The sequence below is a fragment of the Varroa destructor genome, unplaced genomic scaffold, assembly GCF_002443255.2.
Source record: "Varroa destructor unplaced genomic scaffold, Vdes_3.0 BEIS01000005.1, whole genome shotgun sequence".
In the NCBI taxonomy this organism is placed as follows: Eukaryota; Metazoa; Arthropoda; class Arachnida; order Mesostigmata; family Varroidae; genus Varroa; species Varroa destructor.
This window is the reverse complement of record NW_019211458.1, coordinates 24,525,938-24,546,043: the sequence shown is the minus strand read 5'-3', so window position 1 is coordinate 24,546,043 and position 20,106 is coordinate 24,525,938. Positions and strand designations below refer to the sequence as shown.

The following is a 20,106-nucleotide window of genomic DNA, read 5'->3' as shown; positions in this document are numbered from 1 at the left end:
AAAGATAGAGCTCTCAATCAAACCTAGTTATAAAAGGAAGCACTGCCGCCAAAGATTAAAGCAGCTAAATTAAATACATTCGATGAAGATTAGTTCCTTTTACATAATTGAACTTTGTTAACTACGTAAAGTGAATTCTTATTTCTACGATTATTACGAGCATGGCGTTTGGACTCGTGAACTCCGTTGTAACAAAATGCATCTTTATTGTCTCCAACATGTCATATTACATAATGAAACATATTTTTTGTTTACAATGAGAATACGACCTTTCTGCGAGGAAGGCCCTTTTTAGTCTAGGCTGCTCCCCACTGGCCACGTATTGATCGATGACAGGCCTGTAGTGATAGTAACCAGATGGAACTATTATCTCTACAACCGCAGCACCACTCATGTTTCCCACACGAGTCAGAGTCCACCTAAAATGGTTTTATAGAGAACACGATAATATTGACATACTTTGAAAAACATTTTTTTATCTAGAAAAAGTACAGGCACAGGCTCAGGCCATAAACTTGTATCTTAAGTCGTGGTTCGGCCTCCATTTTGACCCTATCAACACGAAACAACGTTCAATCTTAGCTGGTTTAATACTCAACTTTAATATGATGACAATACAGTCTTGCGTAAAGCTAGGTACTGTATAAAATATAGACGCCGTTGAGTGATACCAGAAGATATAATGGATAGCACGGTGCTAATAAAAATACTAACCTTGTACAAGTCTCAATTTCAACATGCGACTTGTTACGACCCCAATAACGAGTACTCATCTTGAGATCGAACGCGTCCTGGGCTGGGGGAACGAGAAGATAGTCCCGATCTACGTTATACGTGACGTCCATCTGAACGATGGCAAGACCCGCGCCCTCGGCGATAACCTCCGCATGACCGAAAACATTTGGTCCTTCCTGGCAAGGCAATCCATACATTTAAAGTTTACTTTCCATTGTTTTGTTAGAAATATTTTCCGTAATGCTAAGTCCCTTGGCCCTGTGAAGCATCTGGTTCATTGAAATCAGCCCCAAATCTTTATCTTGGATTGATACACGTTTACAGGCGAGTTACGAAAAAGACCGTCATTTATGCCAGTGGCAATTGCCTGCAAGGGTAAGACTTTCCCGATAGCTCGTTATTGTCCCCGACTGCGATTTTTTCAGTTATATTTTAGCAAGATATTTAGCAAAGATAAAGGCCAATATTACGTGTTTAAATTATAAGCGAATCGCAATATCTGCGGTGGGTAATAAAACGAGATGAGATGAGATGAGATGATAACCTACCGATACGAATTTTCGTTCTGCGAGATTCTCTTTATTAATGAAGAGGCTTCGAGACGTTCCAGGAACCGAGCTTATCTGAACTGACACCTTCAGATCGGTTACATCACGAATATGCGTCCGGAAGGAATAGCGTGTCAATGCCTCCATTGCCAATAGGGTATCCTGCCGGATTCAAACGATGTAGAGCGACTTAAATTCAAACGTTTATGCTTACTCATAGATAAATACTTATGGATTAGCCACAACGTTTCGGATGCTGGTTTCACTGCCTCACATATTATCATCACGATTCAATTTGCTTATTTTGTACGCATATATTATCTGGCGTAAACGAGATAACGTTTACGTTTCTTACTAACCTGGGTTCCAACAAATCCAAAATCGGTATATCTCATCCAGTTCAGCCATCGAACAACCTGACTTTCGTCGTCTTGGGATCCGAACTCCATCATGAGCATAAGGGCGTATGAAGTTGTTTCAACACCAAGCGCGTCGTCCTCGGCTGGCATATTTGCATAATAGAAGGGTCGCTGAGCTTCCCAGACGATCGTGGCCGGCCCTATATCCACTGAAGACCAATAGATCATACCCTCTGCAAGGAGTCGGAGAAAGGTTCCGTCAAAACAGCTAGAACTTTTTTAAAAAACAACAACAAAGAAGAAGAGGAGCAAGCATAGTGCCTTTCAATTCGAGTAAACATTAACATAAATCAGCTTATTTCACGCTCAACTTGTACACATATATTAACAAATAAAATTAGAATTTTAGCCTAACATAATCAAGTTCCGTTTATTTATTATGACGCAGATCAGAGGGCCAAAAGGCGCTGACATAATTTGGACGACGATAAATTTCACATCTCCACGTGATACTGATATAACGATAATATGAATAGTTACTATTACTGTTATTACTGTTATAATAGAAAAAGTGTACCTGTTTCACGACGCATGGTTTGCAAGATCGTCCATCCGGTTTCTGCTTGAATAGAATCAGCCAGCTTGAGCGCATACGTTGTGATGGCCATGTGGTAGGATGAATTTCGTAAGCGTGGCATGTGCTCCTCTAAATAACGTACAGCCGCCTTCTTAGCAACCGCTAACTCGCCCAATATCGGCTGGAAAAAACATGTCGTCCTGCCTTAATAATTGCTCATATACTAACAAAAGCGCCAAGGGAACACATCCGATATTTATCATGTGTGTATAGTATATGCAAGAAACGTAGATATAGCAGAAATTAGCGGACACGAAAGACGGATACTGATTAAGTTCTTACTCCTGTGATGGTGTCAGTCACTTTGGCAAGCGTTATAAGAACGTGAGCAGTTAACGAGACGTTGTGGAAATTGCGCATCAGACGCCGATCATCCAGCATCTGTAGGGCAGAAGTATCGATTCCGTATTTTATACACTATAGTTTGTCGTGTATGATAATCAGAAGCACAGTAAAGACTATCAGAAAACTGTTAGTTTATGCGAAACTTGAACAGAGTTCACTAAAAATTGTGTTTTTTATTGTGACAGCAATAGTAGTGGTGACTTTTATTATTCCAGTAAAAAAAATTAGCTACGTGTTATATATGTTGATATTGTTAACAGACTGCAGAAGATCAGTTCCCATTAGTACGGTATCGAAAATAGTCTATGTTATTTATTTATTTAGCGTACTCACGAATGCTCTGTGGCGCCGATTATGTGACAAACCACTGACTTCATAAAAATTGCCAAATTGCGCATCTTGGCACTGCAGCAGGAACCGCACCGAGCGTTCGATGAGTTCAGGGTCAATAAACAAGAACTTATACTCCCAATCCGGAAAGATTGCAGAATGGTAGATCTTCGCTGCAAGGGCTGTCAACCTGTAAACAAAAGTTAGAGCAAATTAGATAAATTCTATTTTATTAACACAGATTCTCGCTACTTGAACTTTAGTTGCACCTAGACGTAATGGAAATGAAGACTACCTGAAACCTTTCAAGTTACCGTGTACATACCAAACGCTAGGCTCGCCCTTGTACATGGCAAAACCGCCAGCCTGAAAATAGCCTATCTGGTCGACGAGGACTTTGTTTAAATGGTCAAACAATTTCTTCGACGAATCTGGATTCATTTGGTTGGTGAGTCGCAGATAATGTAGTACAGCTAGGTGATAGCCGAAGTCAAATAACGCATGTTCACCAGATTGGACTCCTGTGGCGAACCCGAATTCTTCGAGAGGTACGGGAATATCGACAGAACTCGCGCCCACTACGTCACCTTTGGCAATAAACGATACGCCCTTGTAGATAGTTGCCATGTAAAAATACATCGTACATTATACATGCCTAATAAGTATTAATCGAACAAGTTTACGATAGAAAAAAGTTACATGTTTACAATATCCTCCTTCTAACACGTCCTTTGCTCTCTGAAATGTCAACATCTAACGATGATTGTAGAGCCAGCTCAACGAATCATGCAATGCTGGCCTACCAGCTAGCTGCTATAAAGAAGCTAGGAAATCTATTTAATTCAGATAATTAACGTTCGAATATATTTTCGATCAATTATCATAATAACAACTGCCGCAAAGCAGCATAAACTTTTTTTCAGATTGAGATATTGTTGATAGTGATTAGCCCTACCGATGACCGATATTCTTGCGTTACAAGAATCAAACATGTATCTTCTATGCGTCTCGTTAAACGGTATAATCGGCGTATCGGTAATATTGAAGTCGAAGTACTTCAGATTCTTGCTAATCGCTCGCATGTCGAACATCATAGCCAGATGCATTTGCAGACCAACGCCATCGGGCAGAAAGTTCACCGTAATTTCCGCTTGTTCATTAGCCACCTGTGTACGTCCTGTCAGTCTGAACGTGACCTCCCCGACACGTGTCGACACCACAGGAACGTGGATAATGATGTGCTGCCACGCCTTAATCTGCGATACGAAGGTCGAAGTATATATGTCACATTATTTCTGGTAGGAGCACACACGTACTAGAAAGCCTTACGAGAGTAATAATTATTGAGCAAATTCATTACTGGCCTACTCTGACTGACTAGGGTTTCTTGAGGGTGGCAAACGAAATATACTCACAAATACAACATGCTGGTGCTCTCCACGGGTTGTTCGGGGCGAATAGGTGTGGACGACACCAAACGGTTCAACATGAACGAAACGATAGTCATCAGAGTCGTGCAAAATCAGCTCGGCCTGAATCTCAAAGTGCTGATAATTGAATAGAATGACTCGTATGCCAATCTGCTCACCATAGACAGCCTCGGTAGGAGCTTCGGTGGTCATGAAGAATGGACGGGTACTATCATGCTGGCATACGATACGGTACATTCATATAGCCATTGTTAGTTCGCTGGTACGCGTAAATGCTGCCTTCGGTCAAATGTTCGTAACTAAACATTCGGCGTTTACCATGGAAATATTATGTAATAATAATAATAATAACAATACTCTATTCACTCACTAGCACAGGCTTTTTCAGGACCTGAAAACCAAACTCCTTGCTGATGGCGATCGCGTTTACGTGATACAACGTAGAAGCCTTAGGAATCTCTGTCTTAGTAAAGATTTGTCGAAGATTCCTAGAAATCCAATGAGGAAAAAGCCTCATTACTTTTTAACATAACAATGATAGTAGTAAGAATGTGTTTCGTTATTAATTACAAGGGTCGCTTTTCTGCAGAAGCCGGTAAAACCGAATTCTGTGACTCATGTAGTTCGCGTTCGCACCAAGGATTGTCCCCTAATTTCACTGACGATGGCGCAACACGAACACAACTCCGCGATCGTTCTTACCCCATATAGATGTCATGGTACCCAAACATAGACCCGGTCGCATCAAAGAAATTGTTAAATCGGTTCCGACGGAACACGTGAAACAGAAATGAATCTTCGTCTTCCCGAAGCAAATCTCCACAACCGGATTCGTCTGAACCGTCTTCACAATTGCGCAGGCCGTCACACCTAAATAAACCCAAGAATATAACAAATATGTATTCAGGAAAATAAGAAAATCTCTCCTATAGCAGAGTGCTAATATTTGCAGGGTGATTTAAATCGAATTAAAAAAAGACAATTCTTTATTGTATTTTTGGCTGTCTGATGTTACTGCGGACGTCTGGGTATACTAACAATGGGGAAACCCTGCCTTAGTAAAATATGTAGTTATCTTCAGCTTTGCTTCTGCAAATCAATCTAAAGCTGTTGACTCGGCTCCTTATAGAAACCCAATTAGGCTCAACTCGACGAAGGTCATTTATATATATATATATATATATATATATAAACGTTTCTATGCATTTTACCTCTCTCGGACAAAGTAGCACTGGGAACCTGTGCGACATGCGAGCCTATCACTAGAATTGCAGGTCTCATCGTAGAACTGGGTCAATACCAGATTGGTAAACAGAACCAAACCAGCGTACTGAAAGAAGAATAAATGAAGACGAAAAAAGAATATTTGACAGTAGGAAAACGGAATACATCTACTGTATGTTTGCCTCGGGCTGTTTGGTAACGTCATACGCATAAAGTTCAGTGAACCATTTTATCTTATTGATAGTAATAGTATTTTATTATTTGCTCTAATTGCTCTAGACTTGCTAGTGTTTTCAGTCCACTAGTGGCAGTCTATATATATAGGCGACAACGTAGGCACTCATTATGTTACGGTATTACCCACGATACACAAAGGTACAAAGCAATAGGACGTTGTCAAAATGTTGAGCCTGTTACAATACGATGCATCGTTATATCCGTTGAACTTGCATTAACTTATATACAGAAGGAGACTTGTACTCACGTCAAAAGTTTTGTTGGCATCAGGAGCAGCGTTGAGCGTCGCATAGAAGAAAATCTCATCCGGTCCTCCGTTGCGATCCTTAGCTATGCCCCCAATAAGTTGCGTTCCATTGGTCTCCATTCGCAGTAAAGCTCGAATGACTTCTACTGGCGTTATGTCGTTACGACCTTGATTCGCTATAAGATCCGTATCAAGGCTGGTACTACAGACAATAGCTTCTGTTGTATAATCAGCTACCACTTCGACCAAATCTCCGCGTCGATCCTGCTGCTTGTTAATCCAAACACGGAACTAATACAAAAAACGCAAATGAATATTTCTTCGATTCATCTGATAAATTCCACAATTTTTCTTTACAACTTTTCCTTATTTATTTGTCTGCTTCTAGTACGTGCTTAGCAGTATTATGTTATAGGTGCCATTTCAAATTCTAGATGAAGAAGTATTTTTCAACACATTGTATACTATGCATTTTGCCGTGCAATAGCCGACACGCTACTAGAACAGTCTGGGACATTCGCTGTGCGTATAGCGACGATGTTTTCATTGAAAGGGCTGATCAGAAGTGGTTTTCACATGGTATCCGAAATCCTCTGCTCTGACCAATTGTATTAGTTAAGTATATAAAGCAGTTTTGAAGAAGGAAGGCCGACAAACAAGTTGAAAATTGGTAGAAAAGATGAGAACACCATCGTCAGCTACTTCAAATCTCTTGGAATTACAGAAAACTCTAGGGCTTAGATATTTCTTTAAGTCTCTAAATTCGACAAGGGAGTACAGCTTGGCATTGCATTTTATCCTGTTGCGCGCTGTCGAGTATTAAGCGGCTGTAATGAGCAATTTTAACACAGAATTATCATCGATATTAAAATAAACAAGTGATTGGAATCGGTAACGTCAGGAACCAAGACCCAGAGTTTGAGTATATCTTCGTTAGAAAAAGTCGATGCTTTGCGTTTGGCGGAAGCGTAAGGGCCTGATTCACCGAACCGGACAACTGATCTGCGCGTATAGTTGGCCAATTGAGTCGAGTAAAGCAGACTATTCACGAAAAACGATCCAGCAGACAACTTCAGATCAGCTCGCTCTATCACAACGAAAAGTCACACGTCATTAAAGCCGCCTTCCTAAACTTCAAATGGGGGAAGTTCTTATTGCACGCCCCATATTTTTTTGGTCCTTTGCATCGACATATTTGCACCTTTTCCGTTCGTTGCGCAGTCACTCCCATGGCCTTAGTTTTGATATGGATCAATAACCCGGTAGTTCTAGAAACGGGTTTTTGATTTAAAAAAAAAATAGTGAAGTGAGCCAACGTTGCTATGTCAAGACGTATTAGATACCGACTCAATAATGTTCCATACATGAGAATTCTACGGATTCATATCTACGCTATTCGGCTGCTATATGTGCGAGTAGCTGACTCTGTATTGATGGATTTCTATGAACGGGTTCATGAACGACGTATAATTTTTTGCCATAGATTTCGGTTTATTTACATTTGTTACAGCTGTTGTTTATTTACAGATATTACAGCTTAAACAACCGAAGAAGACTTTTTAGTGACGTTCGCGTTTCAGAAATAAGTATGATGGCATGGTGCATCCTTCTCTCGACATCAGACTCAAAACACCAACGTTAGTTGATTTATATCTGTTCAAAATAGGCACATCCCCTAGGTCGAGAGAAAACTAAGAATAATGTCGGCGGTTTATTTTTGCAATCAAGGATAAAAAAATTATCGCCGAGGGAACAGTTAGCAGCATCGGTCTCTTGATTGGATTGCCTTCATCTGTCTTTCGTCTATGACATACGACATCTACTCTGGGCCTTTGTAAATACATCGTACGCTCACTCATGCCAGATTTGTGCAGCAACGTCTAGACCTACAAAGAAGAACCGTTAAATGTGCACTGGACGTGTGTCTTTTCTGTCGCGCACGGTCCCCTGTGCCGTTATAAAACCTAATTTTTCTGCAGAAGCGTACCCGGTGCTTCAGTTTCGAAGACGACACATCGTCATTCACCATACAAATGCCATATCAATTTGCGATTCCACTGTAGAAAACAGTCCACGAAAATCTGTCTCAATTCAACGCTTACATATACATGCATCTCGTTCATATAATGATGGTAAGCAATATGCCATTTTGGACACGCATTTTATTTTACTATTAAATGCATCAGAGCTAAATACGATCATGGCTAAATTAGAAATACGCACGTTCTAAGGCGTTTGGTACGTAGGCAGCCATTACAGCAGATAACTAAACCATAAAGTAGAAAAAATGTTTGAGCAATGTAAAACATACATTATACAAAGACAATCCAACATAGACAAGGTTAGCGGCGTGTGTTTTTTAGGTTGTTTGCTAAACCATTTGGATCTAGCAAAAGAGATAGATAGCTCTCTATTGTAGATAATGCTCGATAGATCCGATACAATCGTTTCTGGCATCTACGTGTGTTAGAAGTTAACGGAACGTTTTGTTCGTTGCTATTTAAGACATAGTTCTGCAAAACGCGTATTAAAGCTATAAACATATATGTATTATGTATCGTGTAGTGCTGTCAAAGTTTTAGCGATATGTGCGCTCGTGATGTACTTACATTTCCTCGGTTGATGCCGCGGACCGGGAGTGTGACAGAATCAGCTATTATTTCATAACTTTTCTCTTCAATAACGTAGACGACCACTCGAAGTGAGGGTGCCATCTCGGCACTGAGGGGAATGGCTAACGATGTCACTGTGTGGTCCACACCATGGACGGCCATACGGCCTTGCTGAAGGACAGCCCCTTTCGAAATGGTCTGAATTGGAAATTAAGTTGAAACTTTATGTATAGCATGAACCGTAAAATATCGCGAAGCTTAGGAAGAAACAATTCCTTAAGAAAGGACAATTGAAACCAACTTAGACAACGCTCAAAGAAGCACTACAGCTGCAAGGATTCGAACGGTTCAGTTAGCTCCAATTAGCATCAATACATCTACAAGCAAAGCTCACAAGACAATAATTACCAAGTAATAAAAGTTTTTAAGGAAGAAATTGGATCGCACGTGCAAGATCGCGTATTCTCCAGCCTGCAATGGGCAAATACCGTGTTAGGTCATGTGTGATTTAGAGCTTGTAGTCCTTCGACAGCAAAGGTTCTTCATTTTGCCTGCACGTTCTTTGCCTGAACAAGGTAAAGCTATAAATGATGCCAATGATGAAAAATAGATTTTTATAAGTTGATCCGGTTTTGCTTACTACACCCTCCGTAGTACTTGTGGTAACTTGAAGCTGTCGGTTATCTTGCCTATAATAAGCCAACATTCGTTCTTCGGCGGCCGCAACAGCTACGCCCTCTAAATGGAAAACGGCCTGAAATGAACAGTTTATTAAACTGTAGTTTGGGCGTTTCTGGTGAGATTCTACAAGGGTATATTACGATCAGTAGATGCAGTCTTAATTGGCAGGCGAAATTGTTTCGGCAAAACGTGCATGGCCTTGTTAGGCATAGGAATCTAGTTTGTCGCCGACTGCTAGGCAGCAACTCTTCAGGCCGGCAAATAAGAACTGACAATTTTGCATTCTAATCGTGGAGCCTTAGCCAGTCCTGTCATGGTCTTCTTGCTACAACAAAAGGTCATCAAAACATATGATCTCTGACAGCACTTCGGCTTTCCTTACCTGAATATAAATACGTTCTGTCCTATCAGGAGCAAGCTCTCTTATTTTTGCCACTCCATTACTATCGAGTTTATGGTCTCGGTGACTAATCTCAAGACGACCAAAGTCCCCAGAAGCAACTAATGTTACGCTGATTGTTCCATCGTTCAGTACCTTTTCGGGTAGTTTCACCTGATCGTGGTAACTTACTTGGACCTAGAAAGTAGCATTCCGTCTGTTACTAAACGGAGTCGAATCTTAGAATATCGATGAGACAATACAACTGCAACCAATGAGTGCATTTAGATTTTATAATGTACTAACCAAAACAGATAATTGTAGCATGATTCTTCGCCACAAAAGTGGGTCACTGTCTCATGTTAATGGTGCGAAGAACTTCAAGAGCACTTACAATAATATAATAAGCACTGCTTAGATGATTTGATAGTAAGTTGCTACAGTTATATTAATTAGCTTATTGAACATTCTAATATGGGGGTGGGGGGTGGGGAATTTTTTATTATAAATTATAGTGAGCGCAGTAGGATTCTCTAGGAAAGCCGCGCCTCACACTGATTTGTTACATAATTTGTTTTGAAGTGCCTCAATGTGCTACCCTATATAAGCACTCAATAGATTCAACCTTTCTTTGTGTACATGCATTTAGGAGTTGTGAAAAATACACTAAAGTGTTGTACAGAGTAGAGCTTCGCTAACAACGAAAGAACGGAACCACAATTCGAACCTTCAAAACTTCAATCATGTACTAATTGAAATCGAGAAAAGGCTTAATAATTGTCCTGAATTGACTCGGCTCTGAAAGGTACAGCCAAAATTACGATTGCCGACACACGCAGTTGTATATTTTACTGTCGAAATTACTCAGGTTGTTGTGCTCGTATCATTTCACAAGCGAACCGATTGAAGATTGTAGAAGTTCGTTTTGGTCCAAAAAGCTGCAAGTATCACACAGTTCCGAGCATCAACATATAATTTGTAAATAATGCCAACGGGGACACGTCTTTGATCTCAAATAGAAAAGGGGGAACTTCTATAAGGCCTTTGTAGAACTACTAACGGACAATTACACATTCGACCCAGCTTCCCGTTAGCTTGAATTTTGAATCATCTGTTAATCGAGGAAATATCCGTGCATCTTTTTGGGTAATATATATTGCAGTTAAGTAGACGTATTACGTAAACGTAAAACTCCATGTGAGGCTTGAATATGAGCGGTTTATCGCCAAGGATAGTGATTGTGATTGAGTCGTTGACAATGCGCGCTTTGGAGAAGCCGTCCACGATGACATCAATGAATCGTTCGCCGATGCTTGCATGAACCTCAATCTCGCAATAGGACAGGTGGTAAGGATAGGCCAGCGATGCAAGCTGCTTCAACGAATATTGAAAGTGGTACGCGCCACGAAACTGTAATGTGCACAATGGTTGTTACATAGATAAAATGTATAATGAAGTACTTTCAAAGAACAAACAGAATGGTCTAGAGAAAAAATGTACTAATGGAAAGTAGTAAAAAATTTATTGCATTGGTGATCTATGTCATAAGAGGTTAGAGCGAGGTGGACATGGTAGGCGTATTTGGCGAAGCCCTATCATTCTCTCGAACGTTTCGGTACGATACAATGCAACTTATATAAAATACCAAATTATATACTCGTTATAGGAACCTACATCATGAACATAGTCCTCAATGAAGTTGTCGGTTAAGGTAATTGGTCTCCTTGTTTTCGTCGATCTACTGAACGGCTTCACGAGTACCCGAACTGTGAGGTTGCCATATGTCGGAGCAACGTTTGTAAAATTCGCCGTGATGTCACCCTCCAGATATTCGTCGGTCGTCACCAAAAATGGCGGCATCGAGACGTAGACGTCAAAGCGTTCTGTGTACCATCTTTCCAGTAGAATGCGCTTCTCCTCAACCTGGCCGTACACACACAACGATTACTAACACACGCAATGAATTTAATCTGATTTTTTTAACACTGTTACACTGCTGTTGGCATAACGACTTTATTTGTTGTGATTAATACTGCTGAACAAGGTCCGACTCTGAAAAAGAATAATACCTGATTAAGAACCTGTGTCCGTATAGTCCACCATCCTGGTTCGTATTCTTCGGGAAGGTCGAATGAAACGCTAATTACGCCAAGGTAAGGATAGCGTGAAGTCCAACGTTTGAGTACGATTCCGCGCGAGTCCTATAGAACGTGCTTAACCTACTGAGATTATCTTCACAGATTTGCTTACTTAGTCTCCTTAAAAATTCGAGTAGATAGTTATGCTGCAGAACTGTTAACTTCGAAGAGCTCTAGATACGAGCAGCGATGTCCATGTTTGCATTATTTGTTGAAGAACTTGGATACTCAGAACGAGAGCCAACAGCTTCTTTGGCTAAAAATCAACTGACGCTTATTATGAAGATAACTTTAAGCAACTAAGAATAATAGCTCACCAATAGAAAAACGTCCACAGGATCTTCGTACGGTTTAAGCTCTGTTGTAAGAAGTACAATGCGGGCTGCAACTATTGAGCCAAACGGGGCTTTTGTGAGAATTACTGAAATAACACTATATAGTTTGCCTGAGATAATTGCATTTCGAGAAACTTAAACTAAGTATCCATTAAGTAGTAAGACGAACCGGATAATCTTGCTCGACAAATATTATCAGGTTCAACGAACGTTAGATAGTTACGCTGTCCGTCCCACGCTAATACTTAACATTTCGATAATAAATATGTTTACATATTATCGACAACGATGTTTATATTTTTTACATGCATCAAGAGTGAGTACTGGTTTCGTATTCTAGACGTGCCAGCAACGCAACTACTACATAATTTCGGTAAGTAACAAAGGTTGTATCAATTGAAACAGTATGCCATTTATATTTGTACTGACTCTTTTGTTCTAGGTTGTAGACAAGTTGTGAGGTTTGAATAAGAATGGTGAGGAATTGGGGTTTGAAGATGACTTCGCGTTCCTCCCAAAAGGAAGTTCCTCCAAGTGCACCACCTGTGTTACCCTGCGCTTGGAAAACATAGCGGCCTTTTTTTGCGTTATGAGGTACCTAAAAAACATTAGCGCAGCAACAGCAGGAAAAAAGTGATGTTACACTTATTGCTTGTAACATGTCAATACACTGCTCATTATTATTATTATTATTATTATTACTCTTATTAGTGCCACTCATTATGGCATGAGTGAGCACGTTACTGCAAGTGTGCTGACCAGAGAAGATTAGAAGAAGGATCAAAGAAGAAGGACCCTTAGAAACAATTTTATCCAATGCCTAATGTGGTATCATAGCTCCTATGTACGTGGCCATGTCTTAAAAAAAGCTTTATTCAGTTATATAAAAGATTTATTCAGTTAGCGACTGATTACAACATAGAATAAAGTTCTTTGAACAAAATCTGTCGCGTGTCTATTTTCATGTTCCCGTTACCTAGCAATACAATTATTTTCCCATAAAAATCCGTCATAAAAAAAATCATTGAAAATTTGTTAAAGTTGCTTATAGCGATAGCAAGTGATTGCATCTATTGGCCTACACGTGTCCCACTCGACTTAGATCAGTTTCTTGAGAGGAGCTTATTTTACTATACTAACTCTTTCGAAATGGCCTTCTATCAGGCCTACAAACATGCGCCCAATCTAAGTCACTGACATTGGTTAGAAAATTGTATCGAGCTAACTGAACTAACTGACATTTCTTCATCACACAGCAGACTTTAGGAGATCCTACGCTGAAGTTTCTGTTTGCTTGCTATACACAAGCGGCCATTACCCCCAATTCACCGACTTGTTCATTGGCTTATAGGCATATATTAGGTACGGTTTGTTTGTTCGCCACATTAATCATGGCGCAGATTTGTTTTTGACTTAAGCCCGCTGAAAAGCCACATGCGTGTCTCGGATACACGCTCTAGAGGAAGGAAGCGAGCGAGTCAGAGTAGTCGGATTTTGGAATGGAAATCATTTTGCCATTGTTAGGTTCATAGACGCATTACACTAGAGAGGCTGCCATTCAGAAGTCACGCAATCTCTTGCGGCCGACGAAGCTATGATCATTGTGGCATTCTATTAATAGAGCGAATTTCTTACGGTACGCCTACCGTAACGTGCCAATGGATACTAACAAAGCATGACGAGACGGTGCCCCATAGAGGAACAACGAACAGTCAAGGAGCATGAACGAGATCCATTTCATGAGGGTCTGGTATGTGATTACGGTCATTGTTCGGTGGAACTGTTTGATCAAACGATGATTTATTAGGTTTTTCGTGCTGCGATATATTCATTGTTCTGCTACGCTAACGCACCCATGACGACAGGTGATGATTGATCAGGCTGGATTCGCCAGGGGCTGTTTAGTGGCGAATCTCTGTGAGAGACTATCTGTGGCATTGTTATTATGACTATTTTTAGCATTGTTTACATGCTGCTGGCAATGTACGATCTTTTATGAAGACATCGAGCGCCTATGGCAAAAAATCGAACAACATAACTTACGTATAAAAATACGGTGTCGTCGAATAGGAGTGCTTGACTTCGAACTATTCAAAACCAAGAAGCGTACCAACATAACATATACGGATTCTTCCGAGTACATATAATTCAGCTACTTTTATATACAGACGCTTATAAATACCTAAGGTCTAGCTTTACAAATGGCAAAATAAACAAAATCGACTAAATTAGCCTTTTGCGGTTATCTGTTTTTGAAGTAGTTATATCTATTTATTAACGTATAAAATACAGAAACTTCAGAGACGACGTACGGCGCCAATTCAAATAGAAAAAAGCAAATCTATGATACCCTATGAATTCCGTTCGTAAATGTATCATACCCTAAAATCTAGCTTCATAATATTCAGCTATTGCCAAACAAATGAACTTACTAAATTATCCGTCTATGCCTACCCTGACCTCATATTACCTGTAATAAAATGATCGTACTCTCGCCAGCCTCAATCACTTCGCTTCCTGCGGCCACTTCATTTCTGTCACATGAAAGGGATGTTCGCACGGTGAGCGGGTAAGGTGCTTTAATCAGATGAAGATGCACGCGAAAGATTTGACCTGGACGTACCGTATTCGAGGCGAGCACCAGATATTTCCTGTTAGAATTAATTCAGATGATAAAAAAAAAAAAACAAAAATTATGCTGACTTTCCTTTGTCTGGATAATTGTCTGTTACCGGCTGTGTTATCACTAGGGGAGGATAAAGAATACGGAAGTTTGACAATAAAATAATAATACCGTACGCATAAGCTGATCTCGAACAGTCACTAGGTAACGATCAGATAATATTATTATACTAAGAATTCGCAAAGACGATTTAGACAACATCAGACGGGTAAAATACATGTCGCATGAACGCTGAAACTTATATGTAAATTGTCCTTTGTTGAGCCGAAACTACTTTGGCTATAGGGATAGTTCGAAAGTTTAATTTAAAATGTTCTCATGAATTAGGCTACTGCCTTTGGATATGGTGACGCCCAGATGCGTGTAAATTTTGGGTCTGTAGCATAAGCACTCCCCACCGTCCACGACAGAGTCGGTTGTGAAGTTAGTCACCCCATTACTGTCTAATATATAAGCATGCCCCACTACAACCGTAACCGATTACACAGTACTTTGGTCTTCTGCGATTTCGACATTTGTGTAGAACGAAACTCAAAATTTCTGCCTCCATTTGTTTGTTCTTTGTAGGAAAAATTTCGACGCATGGCCCTTAGCCGTGTTCACGGGGCGAGCGACCGGTATTGAGCTGCGTCAGTCGACAATTCGAGGTCTCTGAATATACCTAATTTACAGGATTACAAATACCATTATTTCCTCGTCTCCCCTTTCTCACTGGTCCCGCCCTTATCCCTCATTAAATAAGCCCAATATATAGCTACAACACAATGACGGAGGAAATAAGAACACAGTTTGCGATCATTACTAAATGATTCCTGGCAGGTCAAAGACCATCTGTCCAAAGTCTCATCTCATTTTCATCAGCGTCACTTTAATCGTCATTTAAATCGACGGCTTTTTTGGCGCGCTCGTATAACTGTTTTCTGCTTGTCGCGATTGAGTTGGCGACCGCCGAGACAAGAATTCATTACCAACGAAACAATTAGTATTTCACTGTAAAAAAACGCCAATGCCAAAATGTTGACGTCACCACTTGACACGCACACTTTGTATATATATAGAATACTTGTTTGGATGTATGGCCATCGATTCTACTTTCTTCTACCTAGAACCTGAGACGCGTATAATTTAAGATATAACACAAAAAGTTTCTATTGGATTGGTATGAAAAACAGCTTGTCTTTTTGGATTTTCTTTGTTAGATGCGACTCAGTGATACGATACCTCGCTCGCATGCGTGAACGTATCAGGCTAACGTGAGCAGGTTCGTTGGGGAACAATGTGTGTATGGTAATTCCGCGCTATAGGCGCTCGTCAGTACCGCTTATTTATCTTGCGCATAATCCTATCTTTGACCATATCTCGGTTAAGAGAAGAGAGAAGATATGTTCGGCAATTCGCCCAAATAGCTGCTATGTCGCATTGTTCCATTCACAATGCCAAAACAACAAAAAAAAATCGACAGATCTATCTATTACCTATCTATCATTGTTTAGACAAAAGCCACCAGACCTAACAGAACGTCATACTTCTACACGCATAATTATATGAACGGTATTAAAAGCCAACCCTGTTGAAACAAGCCTTCATAGTGGTCATCGTATCGATTCTTCATCTTCATCTTCATCTGTTCTTATCCAACGTAGATACCACAGCACATACGTCGAAAGAGGGACTTCCATCGGATGACTTTCAGCTAAATTTGCATTTTCGAAGCTCATGCACGATTTAAAGGTTGCGCATAGCTAAAGCCTCTCAGCGTCATATTTATAAATGAACTCGTAAATATCGTATCAAATAGGGACGCCTAACAATGAACTAGATGACTTGAAATTAGACTTATTGTCACGGTTACGCCCGTCCCAGTGAACTTCGTTCAGAGCAGCAGTGTGTTAATTCACCAATATTGTATGACTAGGGCATCGTCAGACTATGCACTATTTTTTTTTCTTTATTAGCTCTTCACTGAACAACTCTGAATGGGTACCTGGACAAGGGACCGCCCTGATTTGTTCTCTGTCTCAGTCGTTCTGACACTGATTAGGAGCGTTGCTTCCTATGTTCGTAAATGAATCGTTCTGTAATGACCGCTAGCGTAGTCGACAACAGTGACAAAACCGAGATAGAAACGAAATAGTCGGCCCCCCCCTGATTATCATCAGGATGTTCGCTTAACTAGGCAAGCGCCCGCCGAACGGCTGACTAGCACTCTCCCTGAGTAAATGAACGACGTGCGTGTGTGCATGCCGCTTCGTGTTTTCGTGCTGTTTTTATGATGTGGTGAGTAAATTCATTGACGTTTCTACTCTCATGAAAAGAGAAGTCGTTCCTATTTAATGAACAGCAGCTACTGGACATACATGGCAAAAAAAAAAGGCTTGAAATAATCCGAATTCTTACCTGGCGCGAAACAACGCTAGTTCCATATAACGCTAGTGTCATATGAACCCATATCACCCAACGAATTGCGAGACATCTCTACATGAAACAATTATTATATATTTGTCTATTATTTATAAGTCGTGTGAATGAGTAGAGATCGATGAGCGATTTTCATAATTGAAAACTGCTCACTGCTAATTGAAAGAAGGCTCACTAATTCTAGTTATGGTATTGTTTTTTAAGAATCAAAATGTAGCATTATGCCCTCTTCAACATTGATGGTTATGTAGAAAACACGTACATTGTATAACCTGAAAAACTGAAACAAGATCCCCGGAAAACAAGACGTACAGGCTGATAGAGCAGAATCAGTAAATGTTTGTTGCTAATGGCGTCTACATTTTGCAACACCCTGTAGGTCAACTGCATAGTTTAGTAAGCTTGCAGTCTCGTGTGTATGTGAGATGACTATAATCATGATCCTACGTACTCTCATAAGAGCTTTTCCTCTTAGTTCCCCGAAAGGCTAAGGACCTTCTATTTAAACACCCATATTTGATAAGATACGATTCATCGATTCCAGCGGTAATTCCTCGATTGACATTGCTGTCCTTCTATCGTCTCGTAACGGCCTACTAAATTCAGTAGGACATCCTGTTTTCTCAAAGAAAACAGGTTGTCCTATTGAATTCGGTTCAGAAAAACCAAAAACAAATACCATTACAAAAGGCCTCGACCAGGCTGCTATAAAAACAAACTATATCGGACAAACAGTTTAGATAGACCCTTTGCGATGAAGCTAACGTCTGTATATCTTCAACTTAGTTAAGTAGCTCTAACAAGAGTAATTTGACAACGATGGATCGAGTGACTCATGTGTAATTTAATAAAAAAAAAACAGTGCTAGCGAAGACCTTGTGCACCGGCGTGTGCACCTGCGTATGCACCCGCTAAAGCATAATGGCTTTAATTAATACAAATGAATTTTTATTCCTTTCAAAATGTTTGCAACGATTTCTACTACGCTTATCTGCCACACAAAATCGCATGCCCAGACGGACATATCTGTACCGACAAGAGCGCCATCTGTGTTGCCTCACATATACGTAGACACCCCATCATCAAATCGTAGATATTACATTATTGCTAATCTTCCATAGAAACCAAAATTGAATAGTTTGATATAGCGCAGCGGCCACAAAGCACCTACACGTAGACACGTTGCCGGTGATTTGGACGAGCTTTCATTATGAACGCTCTCTCTATAGGTAGTTATTTGATTCAGTGGAGCTTGCCCTTCGGCTAATGGCAGTGCCAGTTATATTCCATTGACTAAGGTTTCTGCCTGACGCAAAATGGTCGCTAACAACTACATTTTTTATATTATTCCATAATGAACTTTAGTATCACTTATCGATACTATTAGTAGGCAGCAAAGCTTTCTAGCAATCATCCTAATGGGCCAGTAAATGTATGTTACATTTTTTCTACCCATTTCGCAGAAATTTTCAAAAATCAAGTCTTGTACATTTAGTATTCTACGGATCTGTTCCGTAATTAGTGTCGAATAATCATGTCGATACTTCCCCCATTTAACGCTGTTTTATATTCAGCGCTGTTTGTCTTTCACTAATCGTACCACCAAGCCGAAAAAAACAAATCTGTCACGGGTATCACGAAAAAAAAACAACACACATCGACGTTAAGACGCAGATACGTGAGTTTTAATAAAACATTTTTCTCTGAACATAAATGACAGGCAACGAAGTTGCCGTAGTTAACGGGATTGACGTTTTTGGCTACCTTTCGGCTCAGCGAGTGTTAGACATGGTTGCGTTTGATTGGCGTGCTTACGAACTAGAGTGGCGTGTTTCCTTGGGACGCGCGCGCCATAGCCGAATAATGTACCTTATCTAAGCATAAATAATGAACTTGTCAGCAATGATAACTTCTATCTATCCAATCTATTCATGCCCGCTCCGCTTCGTTCGACCGAAGGGAGCGCAGCTTTGCATCTACAGCCACCGTCTACAACAAAGGCTATTAAGAATAGACGCTACGGCTCCGTTGAAAGGAGGCCCTATTGCATACAGATGCCGCCTTTCCTACAATCGCACTAATCGGAGAAGTTTAGTAGTTAGGAAATTCTCAGTAATAGCCAAACCACCAAAGCCTCTTCAATGCAAAAGTAAACCGCTGTTAACGTCGAGAGTTGAAAATGTTTCTATTATATGAATATTTTATTGATTTCGACGGTTGGGCAAACGTTTTATCGCGAGGGATGACGACGTGCGCGGCGTCCTTACCCATGAGAATATATGACGCGCAGTATCAAAAATCGGTCCGAAGGCTGTCGTTGATGTGAAGTATATTTGCCCAAAGGCTGCTCTCCCGCCAGCACTGGACGCATGAAGCATTCGCTTTTGCGTATCATTATAATACAGTACCGATAATGAATTCCCTAAAAAAAAAAAAAAGACCGTGATATTGGCATTGGACTGACGACAGCTGGCCAATGTTGAGTTCAGCTGAAGCACCGTAGCCAGTCATAGTCAGACAAACAACAGATGTCGCTCGTCTCCAGTGAACTTCGTCCGTCGAGACTTGAAGTTAAGTGTCTATCCACGACGCATTCGCTTAACAACTCTAAAGTCAATTACTAATTTCTATATGATTTACGAGGCTTATGATTCCAGTTCTCTGTTTATGTATTACTACGATATCTATTCATCCCCCTGAAAATAACATTGACCGCTTCTGTTGGTTCGTAAGTGAACAGCTCTACATATATATCTATATAGAGTCGA

The 20,106-nt window shown here is 40.4% G+C and overlaps 1 protein-coding gene across 4 annotated transcripts in view; it reads right to left on the bottom strand.

The window, feature by feature from the left end:
- Positions 1–20,106, bottom strand: part of LOC111251265 (CD109 antigen-like) — a 37,713-nt gene that overhangs the window by 1,616 nt on the left and 15,991 nt on the right. Inside the window, exons 1-25 of one of the 4 annotated variants that reach the window (XM_086990334.1) lie at positions 19,606–19,760; positions 14,708–14,888; positions 12,667–12,835; positions 12,220–12,290; positions 11,834–11,965; positions 11,439–11,687; positions 10,944–11,174; positions 9,768–9,962; positions 9,345–9,458; positions 9,113–9,175; positions 8,702–8,902; positions 6,093–6,383; positions 5,596–5,714; positions 5,087–5,254; positions 4,755–4,872; positions 4,370–4,600; positions 3,910–4,210; positions 3,280–3,541; positions 2,958–3,144; positions 2,562–2,660; positions 2,220–2,400; positions 1,643–1,875; positions 1,284–1,445; positions 715–911; positions 270–419 (exon numbers count right to left, since the gene is read on the bottom strand). In XM_086990334.1, the coding sequence (XP_086846460.1) occupies positions 270–419; positions 715–911; positions 1,284–1,445; positions 1,643–1,875; positions 2,220–2,400; positions 2,562–2,660; positions 2,958–3,144; positions 3,280–3,541; positions 3,910–4,210; positions 4,370–4,600; positions 4,755–4,872; positions 5,087–5,254; positions 5,596–5,714; positions 6,093–6,383; positions 8,702–8,902; positions 9,113–9,175; positions 9,345–9,458; positions 9,768–9,962; positions 10,944–11,174; positions 11,439–11,687; positions 11,834–11,965; positions 12,220–12,290; positions 12,667–12,835; positions 14,708–14,888; positions 19,606–19,733 (4,433 nt within the window). In that variant the 5' untranslated portion in view covers positions 19,734–19,760. Of the gene's footprint in view, positions 1–269; positions 420–714; positions 912–1,283; positions 1,446–1,642; positions 1,917–2,219; positions 2,401–2,561; positions 2,661–2,957; positions 3,145–3,279; positions 3,542–3,909; positions 4,211–4,369; positions 4,601–4,754; positions 4,873–5,086; positions 5,255–5,595; positions 5,715–6,092; positions 6,384–8,701; positions 8,903–9,112; positions 9,176–9,344; positions 9,459–9,767; positions 9,963–10,943; positions 11,175–11,438; positions 11,688–11,833; positions 11,966–12,219; positions 12,291–12,666; positions 12,836–14,707; positions 14,889–19,605; positions 19,761–20,106 lie in introns of those variants that run through there. The other 3 variants (XM_022807681.2, XM_086990335.1, XM_086990336.1) reach the window with 3 other exon arrangements.